This window comes from Mastigoproctus giganteus, chromosome 4, assembly GCF_048544385.1.
Source record: "Mastigoproctus giganteus isolate SK-2022 chromosome 4, ASM4854438v1, whole genome shotgun sequence".
Taxonomy (NCBI): Eukaryota; Metazoa; Arthropoda; class Arachnida; order Uropygi; family Thelyphonidae; genus Mastigoproctus; species Mastigoproctus giganteus.
In genome coordinates, this window is record NC_143578.1 from 70,359,311 (window position 1) to 70,381,058 (window position 21,748).

The following is a 21,748-nucleotide window of genomic DNA, read 5'->3' on the forward strand; positions in this document are numbered from 1 at the left end:
GTCAGGAGTTCTGGTCGTTTGCGTCGAATGTTAGCTTTCAGTTTTTCGAACGTTGCACAGTAAAGCTGTGCATTGATTGTCCCTCTCTTCGGCAAGAAATCCACCAACAGATGGTGGATTTCAATCCACCACCCAGAACACTGTGGCCATGACTTTTCCGACATTGGGAACAGTTTTGAATTTTGTGGGCACAAGAAATTGTGTTCCCAGGTCATGGAGTCTTGTTTGCTCTCCGGGGTAAAGTGATGAACCCACGTTTCGTCTGCTGTGACTATGCGAGCGAGAAAATCCTCTCCTTCGTCACTGTATCGCAAGAGGTTTGCCAGACACATCCCCGTGCGTTTTGCATGGGGCTGTGTCTGGCGACAGTACCGCAACACGCACTGGCAGTCTTTTTGAACGTTATTAACGGGTCTATCTGTCCACCGCTTTTCATCTCATTCCATTTCACTATTATTAAGGAAAAAAATGTGTTTCCTTACTTTTCGGAAACCCCTCGTATATATATATTTTTTTTATTTTTATTTTTTTAAATTTATTATATATCTATATATTAAAAAAAGTTTTCCTCCTAGTAATATTTATTCGAGCCAACAGGAGAACAGGGCGAGGCAATTACGTCACTACAAATGCAATTAATTATTGATAACGTTCACCAACCTCGTGCACGTGATTCGCTCTAACGTTTGATGTTCCATTGTAACAGTTTTTTTGTATATTAATGAAGATTGTATATTTGTAAATACTGTAGTTTAGTATTTTGTAATTATTTCAAATACAGTACGTATTTGTATAGTTTGTAAATATTTCAGCTAAATATTTTAGTCCTGCTCTTTTTTTCGGATGCAACAATATTCCTGATGCATTATGGAACCCCAAGCAAAAGGCCTTTTCCTAAGTGACCTATGTAAACGCAGTTATATAATTACATAGTGATATTGGCTGAAGTCTAATATAGTATACATTGGCAGGTACTTCGATGAAAGCGAGGAAGACGGCGATAATAGACAGGTGAAGGCACCTCCCTTTTCTGATTGTTTTGTGTCGTCGAGGAGAGGGGGCTTGCCTTAGGTAGGGTGTTTATCCCTTCATCCTGCTGTTTTAAAATAGGAAAACGAGTTCCCGATTTAAAAATAGCTGCAAATGTGGGGAAAAACATCCTAGGCATATCAACCTAGGAGGTCAGTGGGCAGGGAAAGCAATGGCGCCTGCCAATCACTGCTCTGTTCCAGCCCGTTCGTCGAAATATAGAGGTCACAACTTGTCAATCACTGCTTTCCCATTGTTTTGCTTACCGCACTAACTAAGCTCCAGGATTGGACAGCCATTCACCGACTAAAGATCTCGGGAGAGAAAACCAAATCTATATTGCTCAAGGGAACGCTCCAACTACGAAGACCACCGGTTATCAAAATTGACAACACCTCCATAAAATTATACCCTGAAATCAAGTATTTAGGAATCGTCTTAGATATGAAGCTAAATTTCCATCCTCACTTGAAATATATGTCACAGAAAATAAAAAAATACTCGGCCATGATCATCCGTATAAGCCGTGCAGACTGGGGCCTAAAGCGCCGGGCTCTGGCCCTCATCTATAATGCCATATTTGTGCCAATAGCTTGCTATGGAGCCTCAGTATGGTGTACTAGGGCCTCCCTCGACCGAAATCGCCGTAAACTAGACTCCATACAGCGTTCTATGCTCCTTGCCGTAACAAGGGCGTGCCGTACAGTAAGCACCCCAGCTCTGCAGGTGCTAGCTGGATGTATACCCCTACACCTAGAGGTAATAAGAAGAGGATTATATCAACGATTGAAGAAGAGTATTCCCACCGAAACAGCAGGCATCACTCTTAACCTTGATAACAACCCCAAACAGGAAAGGAAGAGAATCTCTGAAATTATGTACAGGACCTGGCAAGAGACATGGGACACCACCAACAAAGGATTGATAACCAAAAAGTTCATCCCCTCTGTGAACCTCATCAGTCCAAAGCCTCCTCCCTGGTACTCACCAGGCCTCCATACTACATTTCTATTTACAGGCCACGGACCCTTTAAAGCGAAGCTAACATCCCTAGGCATAGAAGAAGATCCGCTGTGTCACTGCGGGGCTGAAGAAACGTGGGATCATGTGATGTATGATTGCCATGAATATGACGAGTTCCGGCTAAGGTTTGCCACTAAAATGCAAGAAAATCCCCGGAATTGTGAACACCTGATTATGATGGACGAGCAGCGCTACGCCGCCTTTACAGAGTTTGCGCAGTCTGTCTTCACTGCTAGACGGGTTAGGCACCCAAACAGCACCCATTGAAGATCAAAGTAAGAAACTTCCTGGATATGACAGTCCTCTCAGGAGAAGGGAAAAAAAAAAAAAAAAAAAAACTCCTTCCTTCCTTCGTCCCAGGAGTGACAGAACCTACACCAGCACAGCTCAGCTGTTGCCTTTAGGCCTCCCTAGCCACGCTCCCTTGCGTGGTCCTTTGCTTCCACTCCCTGGCGGGAGGGGGAGTTCATCCCTGGTGTCCTTCCCCCTCGCCACCCCTCTTTTTCACTCTGGTGGGGCATGGGCCTGCTCCACTGACTTGGGGTCATCTTCCCTATGGACCCCGTAACTCTGTCTTTTCCCCCCAGTCTTCAGTCTCCCTCCCCTTCTCTAACTTTCAACTAGTGTTTGAATCAACTCCAAATTGTTTGAGCCCTACATCCAAAAACTTAACAACATCAAATCGCCCGACTAGTACTCCCTTTGTTTTTTGGCTGACCCCTATCTATAGCGTGTTTTTTTTTTTTTTTTTTTTTTTTTAGGTCCTTGCCACTGAAATCTCAGGAAATTAGGTGGCAGGACCTGCCAGAGTAAATAACTAAGTAGTGTACCTGGTCTGCCTCCACGGGGCGGAGTGGGGCAACGTTGGGTCCCATTAGGGGCCCAGCGGCTAAATGACCAGAGGAACAACGGTACACGACACTACACATGTACAAAATCCATACACTTTTAAACCTCTGGCATTGACAGTGTTCTGTTTCACACCCACAATGTATAGCACGCGGAGATGGGGGAAACCCCTGGTGCCGTTTGACACTAAACACACTCTACACACACTCTACACTACCGCCATGTTGGAGGGCGCACACCGTTCTAGAGTTTACCGTGATATTTATTCGACTTTGAGAATGCCGCGCACTACAAATGCACACGTGGTAAAACTCCAGATTAGGGTACCCTGTCCATGGTGGCTAGCAAAACAGTGATTGACAAGTTGTGACTACGCCCACTTCCGGCTCACTGTCTTCCTAGTTGGATCACTTCTTTCCTCACCACGTTGGACGGGGTAACCTAATCTGGAGTTCAGCCGCACAGGTAAATAATTACATAGGTCATTTCCTGATTAGATATCGACCAGTGCGTTTAGACAGGTGTGTCTTTTACGTAGAAAAGATCTGACTTACTCCGTATACTTCTACATTTTATGTAGAAAGGCGTTCGTGGTGGTAGGCGAGCAGGGGGCGAAGCCCCCTAGTTATTATTAGTATATATATATATTTTTTTCATCACTAAAAGTCATAATCATTTCACATCCAATTCATCTCCTCATTTGTCAATTAACTGCGTATGGTCTCTGATCGATTTTCCTATTTTGCAGTACGAAAAACCAGAGTCAGAAGGGGAAGGGGACCTTGCCGTCCAAGCCTGAGCCCTACTAACTAAACTACGGAGTGGAAAAAGCCCATAAAAATCATGGGCTTTTTTCCACTCCGTAGCGGTGTGTGGGATAGCACAACGATTATTGTTGTTGTAGTAGGATTTTCGGTGCATCAGCGACAAGGGTCATATTGCTCCGTATATACTGTCTGTAAACTGCGCGTGTCCTGTGGTCAATTTTCTGTTTGCTGGACGAAAACCTAGGGGGGAAAAACATGCTATTCTCGCCTGAGGCTGACTGACTCAGCCACATTGTGAAAAAGGTCCATAAAAATTCCTCACGTCATCGACGGGACTGGAACTCAAATCTTTTCCACCCGGTGTGGGGAGGACAGCGATTCTACCAACTGTGCCAACCCACGAGAGCACAGAGCTTATAGGCACTGTGCTACAACAAGGATTGAGTTAGTCGGTCTCAGGCGAAGAGAGCAAGCTACAGTACTGCATAAAACTACATATGAATTTCTTTTTTCCACAAAATTTGTATGGAAAACAAATAATAAATGTCGGATTTCTATTTGTCCGATTGTAATGAAATTTGGAATGGCTTGACATATGTTTGAAATGCCCAAATATAAAATTTCATGAAATTCCGTCCACTGGAAGTCCTTGTGCTACATGAGGACGTTCTAACAGACAGACAAGCTGAAAACAACAGGCGTATATGCATATACAAGTGCGAACGCGCCTAACAAAAGCAGTTATTTAGTTATTTTTATACAAATATTAACAATGTAACAGAATGTTTATAAAAAATTCTTATATTCTAACACTTATTATATGTAGTGCACGCCAATTACTATGATTACTAATAATGTTATCACGTTTTGTAAAGTTCCAATCAGACGTACACTCCCGCCTAAAAGTTTGGAATCACAGTGTATGCTAACAGTTTTCTTAATTTTTTTTTTAATTAGATATGACAATTTAAAGTTTAATATAAAAAAAAAAAACTTACACACACTACAAAGTATTTCAAGATTCTTTATTAAGCACTGAAAATTTTACAGCAAAAAAAAAAAAAAAAAATATATATATATATATATATATATTGAAATGATATTAATATTAACAACTATAATGATTTTTCATCAAAATATTCTCTATCTCGATGAAAGACGTGGCATTCTGGCGATTAATTTTATAATAGTGTCTTGACTAACATTATTCCAAACGATCTGCAAGGGTTCCCATAAATTTTATGAAGATGTGTAGACTACACGGACTTAACAGTCTAGGTGATCCCATAAAAGCTCTATTGGTTTTAAGTCAGGTGATTGGGGGTGATCACATCATAATTTGCAATACCCCTTCCTGTTGTTTAGTTGCTAGAAGTCCCTGAACAGCTTAGAGCTGCAGTTCGGGTAATTGTCTTGCTGTAATATAAAATTTCTTAAGGCCTTCTCCTCTTAAAATCTTTCAATTCTGACGATGTCACCTACTCCAGAAAAAAAAAATAACTTCTTTTTTCGACACTCAGTTCTTTATTTCTTGCTATGTTTTTCAAGAAAAACACAAAACTTATATCGAACACTGAGTGTTAAATTTTATAAGTTACAGTTCTTACTCCTCAATTTATATTATTATAAAACACTCTAAAATAATTTATAATATTGAAATATTATTTTTCACAACCCCTGATCACGATGGAATTACCCTCGTGCTTGACCGTATGCACTAAACAATGTGGCACTTTTTTTTCTCAGTTGATCGTCTCGCATAAACTTATGCTTGGATCAGAAAATTTAGATTCCTCTCTGTCCACGGTACATTTTTCCATTCTTCAACTGCCCAATGTCGGTGGCTTAACCCAAGCCAACTGTTTCTTTCGATTTCCAGTTGAAATAAGGGTTTTCTGACCGATACGGCCATAAAGTCCTGTTTGTTTAAGATGAAATTTTACAATGAATGTAGACACGGGAGTTTCTCTGTTCCAATTGAACTCAGCTCGGATTTGAGGTGCAGTAAGCCGTTGATTGTGTTTAGAAATGAGTGTTATAGTCTTGTCTTGTGCTTTCGTTGTTTGCCAATCTCCTTCAATCGTCGAATGATAGTTTGCACTCCTTTAAATGAAACATCTAGTTTTGTGCCCATACTTCTCATGGAATAACTTTCTCTATACAAAGTTATAATAGTACTTCTTTTTTCAGAGAATATCTTTATTTATACAGAGTTATAACAGCACTTCTTTTTTAAACACTCAGTTATTTATTTCTTGCTATGTTTTTCAAGAAAAACACAAAACTTATACCGAACACTGAGTGTTGAATTTTATAAGTTACAGCTCTTACTTCTCAATTTATATTATTGTAAAACACCCTAAAATAATTTATAATATTGAAATATTATAATATTATATTATAATTATTATATAATTTATATTATAATATTGAAACAATACTTCCACTTTCTAGAATATTATAGAAAGTGGCCGACCGGGCTAGCCGAGTGGGTAAAGTACCTGCCCGGCAACCCAAAGGTCGCGGGTTCGATTCCCGCCTCGGGCTTGGATCAAAGTACTGCAAAAACCTTGGGAGGTGCAATATGGCCACAGAAGCCGATGCGCCAATAACTACCAAATAAAAAAAAAAAAAAAAAAAAAAATAGAAAGTGAAAGTATATCTACAACGTTTCACCACATACAGGACTCTTCTACAATGTTCTAGTCCACATTTAGGAAGGTCAAATATAACTAACCTTGTAACAACCACTCTGCACATCTTAGATGCCTTCAAACAAAGACAGGAATTGTCAGTTATATATCTTGACTTCCATTCCGCATTTGATGCCATCTATATACCTAATCTCCTACGTCTCTTAGAAAACTACTTCAATTTTCGCGGCGATGTTCTCTGGTTCCTAGAATCTCTCCTATCGAAGAGGACCCTTGTTCTAAAGATCGGAACAAAGACCTTCACGCGTTACATAACTGCCGGTGTACCTCAAGGGGGGAGGGTCCTGTCTGGCATTCTCTTCTCAGCAATCATGGTGCCATTTGTGACCAATAAGTGCAATTGGATCACATATGCTGACGATGTCAAGCTCCTTACTAGAATATCGGCAGCCGAATTCACTCAGCAAATCACTAGCAAACTGCAGGACATGGCTGACTACCTCAATACCTTCAACCTCCAAATCAACCCCCTAAAATCGGCACAAATAACTTATTCTCTAAAGGGCAGCCCAACAACGTTGGAGCCTGTGCTTAACGGCTCCTCAGTTCCAAGTATTCAAACACACAAAGATCTGGGGGTCGTTTTCAACTCCAAACTATCTTTAAACGATCACATAAACCTCATACAGTCGAGGCTGAATTCACTACGCTGGGTCGCCAAACAACAGCTGCTCCACACCACCGACCCACAACTGGTAAAAAGATACATCGTATCAATCCTTTACCCGACAATACTGTATGCTTCAGAGATATGGGCCTCGGCCGCCGAATCCAACATTAAAAGAATATTCTCTGCCGAATTCTTGTTTCTAAAATGGGCCAACAGCAAACTCCACCTTCCCCCAGCTCTCAGATCAACGCAGTTAGCTTCTGAAGCTCTTCAACTACGCAGGCTCCGGTCCTACATCGGAGAAAGAAGGCTGCTGTTCACCATCAAGATGGCCACCGGTAAAATTACAGAGCCGAACTTCTGGGATCACTGCTCTTGGCGCATTCCTCCCCCTTATCTCCGGTCTTCAGCACAGCTGCTAGCAAACCGTAACCGGCTAGTACTAACCGACAGATTCCCGCCAAAGCAAATGCTGCCCTCACTGCAAGCCATCGACGGGGACCTCCAAGAAGTGGTCAACAATAAAAAATACAGGAAGGGTATCCTCGTCGAACTGAAAATGTAAAACTGTGCTTTGTTAATAATCTGATGTAACTTATGTTTTTCTCATGTATCTTTTGTAAATATGTTTTGTAAACCCCTGGCACCACCATGCCGTGACGGGACTAATTGTATGTCTATCATTGCTGCAATTAAAGATTCTATTCTATTCTATTCTTCCACACGTCTCTGGAATATTCTAGAAATTTCTTGAATATTATTTAATTTTTTATACATAATAGAAAATATTTTAATAAAAATTGATAAACAAGTTGGCTATATTTTAATAAAACTTTGAAAATTAAGAAAAATGAAACTTCATTCAAAACTTTTTTTGGGGGGACGGTGTATAAAACAGAAAAAAACGAAGTTATCAGTTCTTTGGTTTATTGTAATCACACTTTGGTTTATGCTACCGCTTTTCTGTCTTAACGCTACACAACGCGGAAACGTGCTCAAGCCTGCATGACATGACTGCTAAATACGGTTAATGTTTTCAGTATTGTTAAAATGGTTAGCTGTAAGCTCCTGCAGCTTACGGTCGTCTGGAATATGAATAAAAAATTCACTTTTCTCCTCTGTTCTATGTGTATGTCTTTTTTCTATGCATCGACAACTCAAGCTAGGAGCACATCGGTTAGTCTTGATTAACTGATGTAATACGACTTTTATCTTTTTCCTAAGTAAATACCTTTCGATTAGGAAGAGTTACAGAATGATTAATACTCTTGTTATCTTTTGAGACTGACATCAAGAACTTTCCTGTTCCTTTACAGTAACAATAAATTTATTATTTCATATTATTTTAAAAGTGGCTCAGCTCTTCTTAATTTAACTGAAAACACATAAAAACATTCCAACTTACCTTGTTTAGAAGGGGAAACTGTACGACATCTGGTTGCTATACACTGACGATTAGTTTCCTTACAGACACAATCTTTGTCGTTCCTACAAGTCATGCCTTCCATTCTGACGCAGTCGGCCTACATGAAAATAAATGCATTTAATAAATTATGCAACTATCTTTTATCATATTAACATTTAATAACCTAGAAATAAAAGCCAACTTAATCATAAGGTCAATAAAAGAGATTTTCCATTAAGGAAAGTCACATTTAGTTTTAATAACTAAAAGCGAATTATCAGCTATAATTCAGCGCTAGACAAACTAGACAAACACGCAAGAAACTTTTAAAATGCATCAACAGGTCGAAACAATATAGTACAGGGGTCGGCAACCTGTGGTTCGCGAGCCGCACGCGGCTCTTTGGGCATACCGCGGTTTGCGGTATGCTCAAACTTTATCTTTAACTTTTAATAACCTAACCCACATGAAGCAAAGTTTGAAATGGAGTTAGAAGACTTAAAAATCAAGAACATGTGGAGTGCAAGACTAAAATGTCTTAAAACTGAAATTGAGGATTTGGAGAGGCAAAGGCTGCCCTTGCAATTCTACATAAATGGATGCCGATAGATGAGTTGAAAAAGCAAGACCAAATTGCGTTCGATGGTTGGTGTAGCTTACCGGACACGTATATAAATTTGAAAATATTTGCATTTGGACTTCTCTCAGTTTTTGATTCGAAGAATTTCTGCGGGCAAATATTTTCGAACCTGAACTATATTAAATACAGTATATATCAAGAAACCGTCTGAACAATGCGAGTCTCAACATGCTTAAAGATCAAAATTATGGCATACTTCCCTGATGTTCAGAGACTCGCTCAAGAAGTTCAGCAGCAAAAGTCACATTAATTAGAATATTATTATTAATAAATAATATTTAAAAATATATATTTTTTAATAAAACACCTTCCCACTCCATACAATTTCTTAAAAAACTCCCTCACCCCTCCCTCTAGCTTCAGCTGAAGTGCAGTTCTTCGGATTCTCTTTTTTAATTAGATCAAAAATGGCTCTTCACTCAAAAAGGTTGCCGAAACCTGATATAGTATGTGGATGGCAAAATAATAACGCATTACATACAGCCTCTTCACACAGCAATTTTCCAATACAGTTCACGCCGCTTATTGTGATTCCAGATAACGTGTAATTCGTTTTATGTTGTCACTTTTAAGAAGTCCCGATCAGACATATACCTACATAGAAAAACGTCGTTTACTGCAATCAGAGCTTCGGTTTTTGTTATCGTTTTTTTTTTTTTTTTAACCTTATCGTTGTTTACGCACGTGCAGTGGAAGTGATTACGCAACATCCCGATTTGTTCTTGAACTCCGACTTGTTGCGTGTCTAACTGTTGATGTTGCTTCGTACAGTTCATATGGTTGCCGATATTTGTACTCCATGAAAAAAAGTACTGTATCGAACAAATAATGGGCCATCAAATTAAAGTATTTGTTATTGCTTGATTTTAATATTTTTTTTTCTTTCCACTTCTACCTTTTTAAGTACACATTTTCGCTCTGCATCAACAAACAATGCTGAACAGCTGCACTCTTATTTCATCGGTTATTGTTATAGTTTAACTGAGTTCCGAAGTGATCTCAATAAGCGGCATCTACTGAATACATAAAAACAAAAATCTTGTCGGGTAGGCTATGTAGATGATCACACAGGAATTTGTTTGTTAGAGTGAACAACCAATCAGGCTCTTGCTACTCAGTACAACATATTCCAACCTGCCTGGTTCCGAGTTACTAGATGTTCCGAGTTCCATTTATGTCTCGATAATATGGTCCCCTGCCCCAATTTATAACATTAAAAAAAATTCTTAAATATCGAGTACTGGTTATTAAAATAGTTGAACTGAATTACAAGCTATCCTTTAATCATCTCGAAATATATGTTTAACCTAAACCCTGGAATCACTTTCTAATGGCAGTAAACTGCCACGTAATTCCAGTGAAAGGGAGGAGGTGGTAACTTGCATATCCTGTCCAACTTGAAGCTCCGAATGTAGCGGCTTATCATCACAAACTTAATAATGTTCTTATTTTTCTGTTTCCTTCCCCCTCCCCGAGCCCAGGATTCTAGTGCCACTTATCGAACTGAACCACAGGATGATACGCCACTGCCATAATGTACACAACGTCGTGGTGTACATTCTAGACTGGCCAGGGCCTTCAGAGTGATGCATATATACACCAAAGAAGAACCTTACACAATCTAGCCGTACTTAGGTTTTCCTCTGCCAACATCCTCAAAACGATCGTCACCCTAAAATTTAACTGCATGCGTTAGTTTTAAGAAAACACGCTTTTCCACATGCCAAGTTTTAAGATTTATCGGTACTGGATAAAATTTTTACAAATTAAAGTCCGAATTCTGCAATGCGAACTCCTGGCCAGGATCAATAAGATACCGAAGCACTGGCATTTAAATTTTGATAATGGAACTGACTGAATCGAAAATGTGTAAACGTTTGGCCAATAACTTATCACGTGGTAAAAATTTATTTTCTTAATAAGCAGTAATCCACATAGAGTTTGTTACGATAAAGACTATAGACTCAGAAGATACAGGACATGACAGGTATTACTTATTCGAACAATAGCAGTTTCAGGTATACTCCCCTTCCAAAGGTTCCGCGTTTCAACAAATCTCGATCTACCTCCATTCAGCTTCTCTCCTAAGGACTATATTATTTGTATCTATTATTATGTATGCAGTTATTTTACAGGATATTATTTGTAGCATTATACGTAATCAGTCCGCCAAGTGGCCTACGAATAAGGCGATTGTGATTTAGTTCCTGCTGCTGTATAGCTATATATAAGTAGTTTTCAAATCGTGTTTTTGTGAAATTTGTAATCTACCAGGTACCTTAGCCTATTTTCAGTCATTTTTGATGAATTTTATAGTCATCGTAAAGATAAGTAATATTTTCTTACGTTCAGGTTTTCATAATGTATAATGCTACTCTGAGCCATTGTGTAGCATAGCTCCAAACAGGAACACTGTTTGACATTCGACCCTGAAGTGCATTTTCATTGCCATACGGCTATTACGTGATCTTTGCTCTTACTTTGGACAAAATTCTGCAGCCTACAAGTCATAACCCATTCGCCTTAACCCAAACGGACACTTCATTTCCCCTCTCTCTCAAGATGGATAACTCATTTGCCACCTTGGAACAACTGCTGGGAAGACTATTTATTAAAAAGGAAGATATAAAACAGTATCTTCTTCGGAAAGAAGATCAGAAACGAAAATTCTTTCATATGCTTCTTCATAAAGTCAATTGTGGAGAGTTCTCTATTACTGGAGCCTTATCGTGTCGTGTACATCAGGTTACTGCAGTCTCATCCTCAGTCTAGATGCCAAAGAATTTGCTCAGAAAAAAAGTCAAAAACACTTGTGCGCTCTTCAAAATCTAGCTTTATCGTTTTCAATGAAATGCAGCTGAACTTTCTTACAACATCCATACATTGTTCAACTCCAAACTCACAAAACCAACTTTTCCCCTCTTACTCATTTATCGCTTCTACAGTGTCTGGGTTTTGTTTTGTTTTTTTAAATAACCTTCGTGGTATTAAATCCGATTTGGTAATGGGGCCATTTTCATTATTTATTTGAATATTCAATAAATCGACATCGGAGCGTCCCAAACAGTGTTACATAGTTTTTTTACACTTTCTTTATCAAGAATGGGGTTCTCACCACACAATAATAAAATTCTTTCTTACAGACAAATTACGAGTAGGTAATCAAATAAATTACTCGTAGTTAATGCACGCAATACGTTACATTTCAGGTAAGTTCGATTTTTTCTTAAATGAAATTAAATGATTTTTTTTTTCTTTTTCTGTGATTAACTGAAGTTAAATGTAAATATAGTTATCTTCTTATCAATTAATTACTAAGATCAATCATAACTTTATACAACATTTACTAATAATGTACTCTGCACTGTTATGTTCTCTAAACTTAGCCGTTCAGTTTAATTACAATAGTATAACATTTATTACTCTCCTCCCGTATGTTATTTATTTATTTATTTTTTAAGTCTCTTTTCTTTATATATATGCATCTCTTCACGAGCGACACCACGTTCAGGAGTCTTGCATAACAATACACGCGAAACGTAAACGGATGTCTAAAACTAACAGTACTGCATTAAAACTAAAATTCAAGAGATTCCTTTGGACTGAGTACTGGCTCCTGAGATGGTTAAACAGGATGATGGGCCACCCTTTTACCATCTCTCGGAGCATTCTCTATGCAAACCTCGGCCTGAAACAATGGGGAACCATCATCAAGAAGAGGAACCTGCACACACTGGCTCAACTCCTTTGTGGCTGAATGGATTCACCCGACATCTGGGAAGTGATATATATATATATATATATATATACCCGACATATATATATGTGTACTCCGGTGCAGTGGAACACCTTGTCCACGATCTTCTCTACAAAACCTGCAATACCTAGGATCACTGTTTCCAGCAAATACGGTCGGACCATATAACTCCCTCGGAATCGATGCCTCAGCTTTCTGCAGCTCGAAGCGCTACAGACAGGACACCCTGAAAGAACTGTACAAAGCAGAACTATTGAGTGTACCACCTTCACAGTTTTGAAACTTCAGTGTTATTTTATGTCAGCTTAATTGTAGATACAATGTGTTTTCCTATATTTTAAACTCAATGTAACCTGTAATTGCCTTGAATATTTATTATGTACACCCCTCTAGCCGAACCAAGCTGTTCCGAGGCAATGGTCAGGCCACACCTTGAGTACTGTATAAGGTCTAGAGGCCACATTTCAAGAAGGATGTAGAGCTGCTGGAACGAGTACAGAGAAGGGCAAGATTAGTGAATGGAACAAAGGGTTGCTCTAACGAAGAAAGGCTTACGTTTTCCAAATTACAGTGTCTGGACACTAAGAACCGGCGAGGTGATCTGATAGCGGTGTATAAAGCCTTGAATGGTTTGAGCATGCTCAATGCTGATGGGATTTTCCCTCTTGCTCAGAATAATCACCTGAGAGGGCATAAATTCAAATTGAGGAAAGACAGATGTAGGATAGATGTGCGGAAATTTGCCTTTAGCAGCGGGTAGTTGGTTGGTGGAACAGACTTCCAGCCATTGTTGTGGAAGTTGATAGCCTAAATAAATTTAAGGCTCAGCTGAACAGGTATTTCGAACGAACGGAGGGGTGAAATGGGAGTGGTTTAGGCCGACCGGGCTAGCCGAGTGGGTAAAGTACCTGCCCGGCAACCCAAAGGTCGCGGGGTTCGATTCCCGCCTCGGGCTTGGATCAAAGTACAGTACTGCAAAAACCTTGGGAGGTGCAATATGGCCACAGAAGCCGATGCGCCAACAACTACCAAAGGGGGAAAAAAAAAAAAAAAAAAAAAAACCCAAAGGGAGTGGTTTTTTTTTTTTTTTTGGCTGATGCTGCATAAGCTTGCTTTCTTGCATCATATGCCTCTACTAATGCTAATTCTAATGCCCACTGATGTGGAAATAAAATTATGTTAATAATAAAAACTATATTTAATCTATGAATTTCTTACTAACATATAAACTGTATGGAAAAATAAATAATAATTGCCGGATATATTTTTCCGGTTTTAATGAAATTTTTGGCATAGCTCGAAAAATATTTTTAAAAGACCCAAATATAAACTTTCATGAACATCCGTCCATTAGGAGTTGAGTTGTTACTTGCAGACAAGTGGACGGACAGACGGACATGGTGAAGACAACAGGCACATATGCATATACTGTATATGTGAATGCGTCTTCTATTCATTATTGTTGCAAAAAAATTTAAGAATAAATCGAATAAGAAATATCATTGCCACAAGAAAGCATACAATTTAATATATCTTAAAACAGAAATATTCAAATAATTCCATCACTAGGTATAATTATACACGTTAGGTAGAACTACAGATTGTATTCGAGCACTAAGCAAACTCAGTTTTCTACCAAGTGCAGTAATCACATATTGTGAAGGCAAAAGTTGCTCAGGTATTGTAATATGTACTTTAAATAAAAAGCACTGCTCCAATAGAGAAGCATAATGCTATTTATGTATGCCATACGGTATGTATGAAGTGAAAATATGGTATTAGCATGTAACATAGCAGTGGGCGAGATTTCCTTGTGATCAAGTAATAATGTATTACTTGATATAATGTATTATTGTATTAATAATACAGTAATACATTATATCAATACATTATATTAATAATGTATTAATTGTCATAGGCAATACATTTCACAATGTACTGCCTATGACAGCCATATTCAGATTCAACGACTGGGTCAACTACATTTACGTCGCCTAAAGTGTAATAGGAAAAATGGATGACAGCGGCGCCACTCACTGTGGACTGTCTGAAACGGTCCGCTTTTCGTATACGTCCCAGATGGAGTGAAATATGTGAAAGGACTGTTAATATAATCTGGATTATCTTAAATAATCAATTAAAAAAAGTAATCTGCGATACAGCCTTTCCATAAAATTTAATTTGGCGTTTTCGCGAATTTCAGAGAAAAAAAACAAAAAAACGACAAAGTTAATTCTTTTATATGTTTAATCAATTCTCTCGTTATTATTTCACTTACTATATTTGATTTTAGTACAAAGAAAGAAAATACAGAATTAGAAACTACGATGTACTTTATAAGACACAATGGACATTTGGCTGAAATATGTATACTGTATAATCGTTTCTTGAATAAGTCGTGAGTATCAGTTAAAAACAGTGTGTCAGTGCACAACGATCATTGTTTACATAGCTCAAAGCAACTTTCTAAGTTGAAAGACGAGTAAACACAAAAGTAATAGAATATCCCCACAATTAAACCGTATTCAGATTCAACGACTGGTTTTGACGTTCAATGCGAGCAATAAAAGCATGCTGCTAACCAAGAATCACAGCCCTATGAATTTACAATGCGTTTACTAGTAACACAATAAAGCATCATACTTCGTTTATAAAGCTCTTTCGTGTTTTGTATGATTGCGAAAGTATAGAAAAGATTAAACAACAGAGAAGTCATTACTATTGAAAATTTCCAAAAGCTTCACTGAAAACAATAACAGCGCCTAACTGAGAGAAAGTTCTGACAACTTGATGGCATTGTAATAAATTCTCTTGAAGAAAATATTTCTCGTCTTACATATGCTCCTTCAGATACAGTACCCCTTTAATATTCTAGGAGCCATTATTTCTCTTCATTATTGTTGCAGGTATATTTATTTCCAAAATTTCTACTGCGATAGTGAACAGCAAGGGAAATCAGCCAATGAGTTTGTAGAAACGAAAATATCTTCTCTGCCGTTTTAGAAAAGGCGTATATGAAATGTCACACTTTGATATATAAAGCATTACAGGTGAACGGGCAATCGATGTGTTCTTGAAATTAAATTCTTTTCTTGAGAACCTTCCGCTTATCACTGTGCTATGGCAGTTTGTTTAGTAAGTAATACTATCAAACATGCTGGATGACATTCTGTTCCTTATGCGATGAAATAGCGGGAGAAGAAATTAGCCAATACAATGTCGCCCGTATTTTTTCCCCTCTAATAAATAAAAGCACACTGTTTCAATATACCAATGGGAAGCAAAAGGGATTCATCGCTTATCGTTGCTGTTCACAGGAATTTTTGGTACACCCACTACTCAATCCAAATCGCATCAGGTCTTGTGGTATCGCAGTTGATACGGTTTATTGTGTACCCACTATTCAGTGTTTGTGTGTGTTCAAGGGAAATTTTTATTTTGAGTGGGGTGAAAAATCCGGAACGGCTCGGGGGGATTACTCCTTCCGCCTAATATCGAATAACTACATTCTCGACTGAGGTGGCCATTAAGAATTCCTTCAGTATTCCGAAGGATTTGAACTCAAACGTATCCAAACGAGTGATAAGATCAAAAAAGTATAATGCTGTCAGGACTACCACCGCATCTATTTATACAAGTTGATCAGTCGCTCTAGCTTGCACGCTGTACAAGGGACGATTGAAACTAGCAATCAATTGAATAAAAATATTTGTTAATCGGTTCTTCTAGAATTCTTTTAGGTTAGGGCAATTGCTATATCAACACTATAGTGCATCAACTGTGTTTGCAAATTACATTTGTTTAAAGATTTATTTATCTGCTTTCAGGATTTAAAAAAAAAAATTCCACAAAAAGCCACATTACTTTCCTCATAACATCATTTTTCGTTACGGATAATAACCTCTATAAAAATTCCTCCCGTCACCCATTCAATAAATGGACGCAAGCTGACACCGATAAAGTAACGGCAACAGTGTGTGTGTGTGTGTGTGTGTGTGTGTGTGTGTGTGTGCGCGAACAAAAAGGCCAATATGAACATTACGATTCAAACATACGAGTGCGGTGACTAAATTTCAAACCCTTTTGAAAACTGAGATCGCCAAAAAAGAAAAGAGTCGTCGAGCCGCACTTCATTAATTCAATTACTGTCATGAAGTTATTTTCTGAAGCTTTGGTGGTGGGTACTACAAATTGTTACTGTAATAAAAGGTTTTACACACCAGAATCAAGAAGAGGAAATAATAATATTAAAATAAATAAACGCTGCGAATTAAGTGCTAATGAAAATAAAAACCTACTGAAAAAAGATAGTGGAAATTACTTTTCGGTTAACATAAATTATTAAAGACATTAAAAAGATATGCAATTCATGTACAGACTGCAGATATTTCAGATATATCTGTGTAATACAACGTGTGCAGAATTTTTATTTTATCTTATTTTATTTCTGCATACAAAACACGGAAAACTCAGTTCTATTATATACAATAATTAAGAAAGATATAGTATCAATATTAGTACGGACAAATGATGCAAGGAAGAGGACTTTCATCTCAGAAAAAAAAAAAAAAACATCGAAATTCTATTATCAAATAATAATAGAATACAATTTTATTAATTATTCTTAATGTTTACATTACTATAAATTGTTAATCATCGTTAACAATTTTTCCCCCCCAGTTATAATACATTAGACTATTGCAAAAAACAAAATGCTTTTCCCATACGTTATATGAACTACAGGAAAAGAAACGTAAGCTCCTGTAATTCTCTGAATAAATTATTAATTTATTTAATTATTAATTATAAATTATTAAAGACATTAAAAAGATATCCAATTCATATACAGACTGGAGATATTTCAGAGATATATCTGTGCAATAGTTACAACGTGTGCAGAATTTTTATTTTATATTATTTTAAAAAGAGTTATAACATCAACTGAAAAACATGTTTTAATTGTCTTCATTATAAATCAAGGTTGTTCTGACTAGATAATTTGTCTTGATTTTTCAATTCCAAATTTATCGACATTTTGTTTATAATAATAATAATAACTAGGAGCTTCGTCCCCTGCTCACCCGCCCCCGCGCATGCTCTTAAACGTAAAATGTAGAGGTATACGGATTGAGTTAAATCTTTTCTACGTAAAAGACACACCTCTCCAAACGCACTGGTCGATATCTAATCAGGAAATGGCCTATATAATCATGTACCTGTGCACTTGTAGTGGGTGGCATTCGCAAGGTCGAATAAATATCACGATAAACTCCAGAACTGTTTTTCTTTCCCCCACGTTGGAGAGTGTACACCCTCCAACGTGGCGGCAAGAAAAACAGTCGGAAAGCAGTGATTGATAAGTTGTGACTCCCATATTTCGACATTCGGACAGGAACCAAGCAGTGATTGACAGATGCCACTGCTTTCCCCGCCCACTGTCCTCCTAGGTTGATATGCCTAGGGTGTTTCTCCTCACATTTGCAGTTGTTTTTTTAAATCGGGAACTCGTTTTCCCATTTTAAAATAGCGGGATGGAGGGATAAAAACCCTACCTAAACTAAGCCCTCTCCTCAACGACACAAAACAATCAGAAAAGGGAGGTGCCTTCACCTGTCAATTAATGCCGTTTTCCTCGCTTTCATCGAAATACCTAATAATAATAATAATAATAATAATGGGCGGGATGACCCAGTGGTTACGGCACTGGACTGGCAGCCTGATGGACCCGGGTTCGAGTACCGCCTTGGCGGAAGCGAAAGCGGCTCCATCACGCTGGAAGACCGGTATAATAATAGTAATAAAAATTAATAAATAAATAAACATCGTGAAAGTTGCTCCAAGGGATCTACCTACCCAAAGGTCAGAGTGGCGGCTAAGGCAGATTGTGGCGCCATATGAAGTCACTCCCGAGAACTAACACTGGACATAGATGGATGATGTCGCAGAGAAATATCAATCATACTGCATCGAGTGTGGCTTAGGATAAAGTCACTCGCGTTCATGCCTTAGGCAGAGGGGTCGGTTCGAAAAATCAGAGAGGGTCTCCCGAGGAAGACAGTGGAGCGAGTGGCGCTGTCCCCCGTATGGCTACAAAAGAAGGGCAAGAACATCAAGCCCCAACAACTGGAAGCGCTTCCTGCGCAACTGCAATAGTGACCACCCAGGAAGGGAGAAAATGCCAACGCATGAAGTGGAGCATCGAAATGAATACGTACATCATGCAAGCATACTACGAAATAACGAAGTTGGAGACCAATATGACAACTTACAGAGCGAGACTACATACCAAATGGCTGGAACGATTCCGGGATATTCAGGTCACCGAACGGCGAATAGCAGACCAGAGAAGGACCATCGTCACGAAGAACATGATAGCTCCTGAAATCTTGGAAAAAATCAAGCAGGACGTGAGCGATCAATAAAGAATGCTGAACCACAGGAGGAAGAACATACCACCACCACCGAGGAAGAGCAAGAAGAAAGACAGCCCACAGCAGCTGAAGTGGAAACAGACGGGGTCATGATATCCAGAATAGAGGAGTGGAAGAAGGCCCTAACAGAATTCGAAGGAATGGACCCCCACAAAGGCTCACGTGATACCGAATAGAACTTTGTGGAGAGTCACAGACCACCTCAATCGGCACATAATACCGCATTACTTCGACAGGAATGGTGCAACACTGGAGGACATCCACACAGCCGTGTATTGTGCTGCGGTAGCAGCCCCGAGGATTAATGGAAGAGAAGCGAGAGACAGCAGCAGAAGAACGGAAAGCAGAAGGAACCACCAGCTTGAGAAAGAAGACTTCAGCAGAAGATAGAAGAATTAAGAGTCAAAAAAGACCAATTGACCGAACTCCAGTATCAACGGGGCAATAGGAGTAAGAAATTAATTGGAAAAGTGAAGAGAGAGACAGCGTCCACAGCAGACATGGGACAAAAAAAAAATCAGAGAATAGCACAGTACTTGGATACATTGAAGAAGAACCTCCTTGCACTCAGCAAGAGACTATGCCGATACCAAGAGAGCTCCCACAGGAAAATAAACAACCGAATCTTCGAAGAGGACCAAAGAGGCTTCTACAGAAATCTCGGAGAAGACGGGAAAGAAGGGAACGGACCACCCGAGAAGAAGACGATTGAGGTGTTCTGGGAAAACATATGGAGCAGGGAAGTAAGACATAACAGCCGAGCCACCTGGATAGAACTAGAACGCAAGAAAACCAAGGACATACAAGAAATCAGAGGGTGGGAGATTCGGTAAGAAGAAGTAAAACGGACGATCAAGAACTCTCACAACTGCCGAACACCAGGAATAGATAACGTCCACAACTATTGGTACAAGAAGCTCACTTGCACAAACAAGCACCTGGCAAAGCAGTTCACAATCACGAAGTTTCTCACTCAAGAAATCACATATCTGAACTCTAAATCGAAGATACAAGAAACCCGGCGAAATATAGGCCAATCACCTGCTTCCCAAGGTGACTGGATACAAGGCACCAGATCCTGACCAGCTGCACAATCAGGAAGATATCAGACCACTTGGAGAGTCTGCGCGGGTAGCACAGTGGTATCACACCGTCCTCCCCACACCGGGTGGAAAAGGCATGGGTTCGAATCCCGTCGATGACGCGAGGAACTTTAATGGGCTTTTTTCACTCCGTGGCTGAGTTAGTTAGTCTCAGGCGTAGATAGCAAGGTTTTTCTCCCCATTAACTGGGGTTTTTTCGTCCAGCAAAACAGGCAAATCAACCATAGAACATACGCAATTTACAGACACAAATACGGGTTAATGTATTTAATTACGGGTAACCCTAAAATAATAATAATTTAGACCACTTGGAGAGCCAGAACCTAATGGCCGAACAGCAGAAAGGATGCAAGGAGCAATTAACCATAGATACCGCGGTTATGGAACAAGCTTACAAGCGCAGCAACCAGTACGGATATAACCTCAAAGAAGGAAGGAAGAACCTGTACACCCTCACGCACCTGATGTACATGGATGACATCAAGCTCTACGCGGGAACCGAGAAGCACCTCCAGCAACTACTCCAGATCACCGAAGAATTCAGGAATGATATTAGGATGGAATTTGGTCTAGACAAATGCAAGACCCACGGATTGCGCCAGGAAAAATTAGTCAACCGAAACTACCAGCTGCAGAGTGGTAAAGAGATCAAAGCCATGGCAGAGGGAGAGGCCTACAAATACTTGGGGATGATACAGGCTCAGCAATTATAGCACAAGGAAATTAAGACCTGCGTAACCGAAAAATACCATCAGAGATTCAGAAGCCTGCTGAAAGCAAAGCTGAACGGAGGGATCACAGTTAAAGCCATAAACATCTATGCAGTCCCAGTGCTAACATACTCCTTCGGGGAGATTGGACTAACAGCGAGCCGGAGAATATCATGAGAAAGACAAGGACAATGATGACTAAGAGCCGCCAAAAGCACCCGAAATCTGCAGAGGAGAGACTCACAATTGCCCAGGAAGAAAGAGGAAGGGGCCTGATAAACCTCATTGAGCAATAGAAGATAGCGATAGTTAACCTGAAGGATTACTTCCAGAAACACACAACAGCACTCCATCAAGCCATAAGGAAGACAGACAAGCGGTATACCCCACTCAAACTAAGCAAGGTGTCCCCCCCAACCAGGAGGTACAAACGAAGCTAGAAAGATGGGCAGAGAAGACACTCAATGGCAGACACTACAATGATCTACATCAAGATCACATAGATAAAATTGCCTCTAATGCATGGCTCACGAGCGGGATGCTCTTCCTCGAGACTGAAGGATTCATGCTCGCCATCCAAGACCAGGTAACCAACACCAGGAACTATAGAAAATACATCGCCAAGGAGCCCGGAGTGTCCAATGACACATGTCGACGATACCACGTGGCCTCAGAAACGATCCACTACATCACCGCGGGATGCAAGATGA

At 39.3% G+C, this 21,748-nt stretch overlaps 1 protein-coding gene across 2 annotated transcripts in view; it reads right to left on the bottom strand.

Annotated features, from left to right (window-relative positions):
• The window catches only part of LOC150086822 (uncharacterized), a 221,285-nt gene that overhangs the window by 58,718 nt on the left and 140,819 nt on the right, over positions 1-21,748 (bottom strand). For both annotated transcript variants that reach the window (XM_090371597.1, XM_090371596.1), the window contains exon 3: positions 8,398-8,515. In XM_090371597.1, the coding sequence (XP_090227723.1) occupies positions 8,398-8,515 (118 nt within the window). The remainder of the gene's footprint in view (positions 1-8,397; positions 8,516-21,748) is intronic.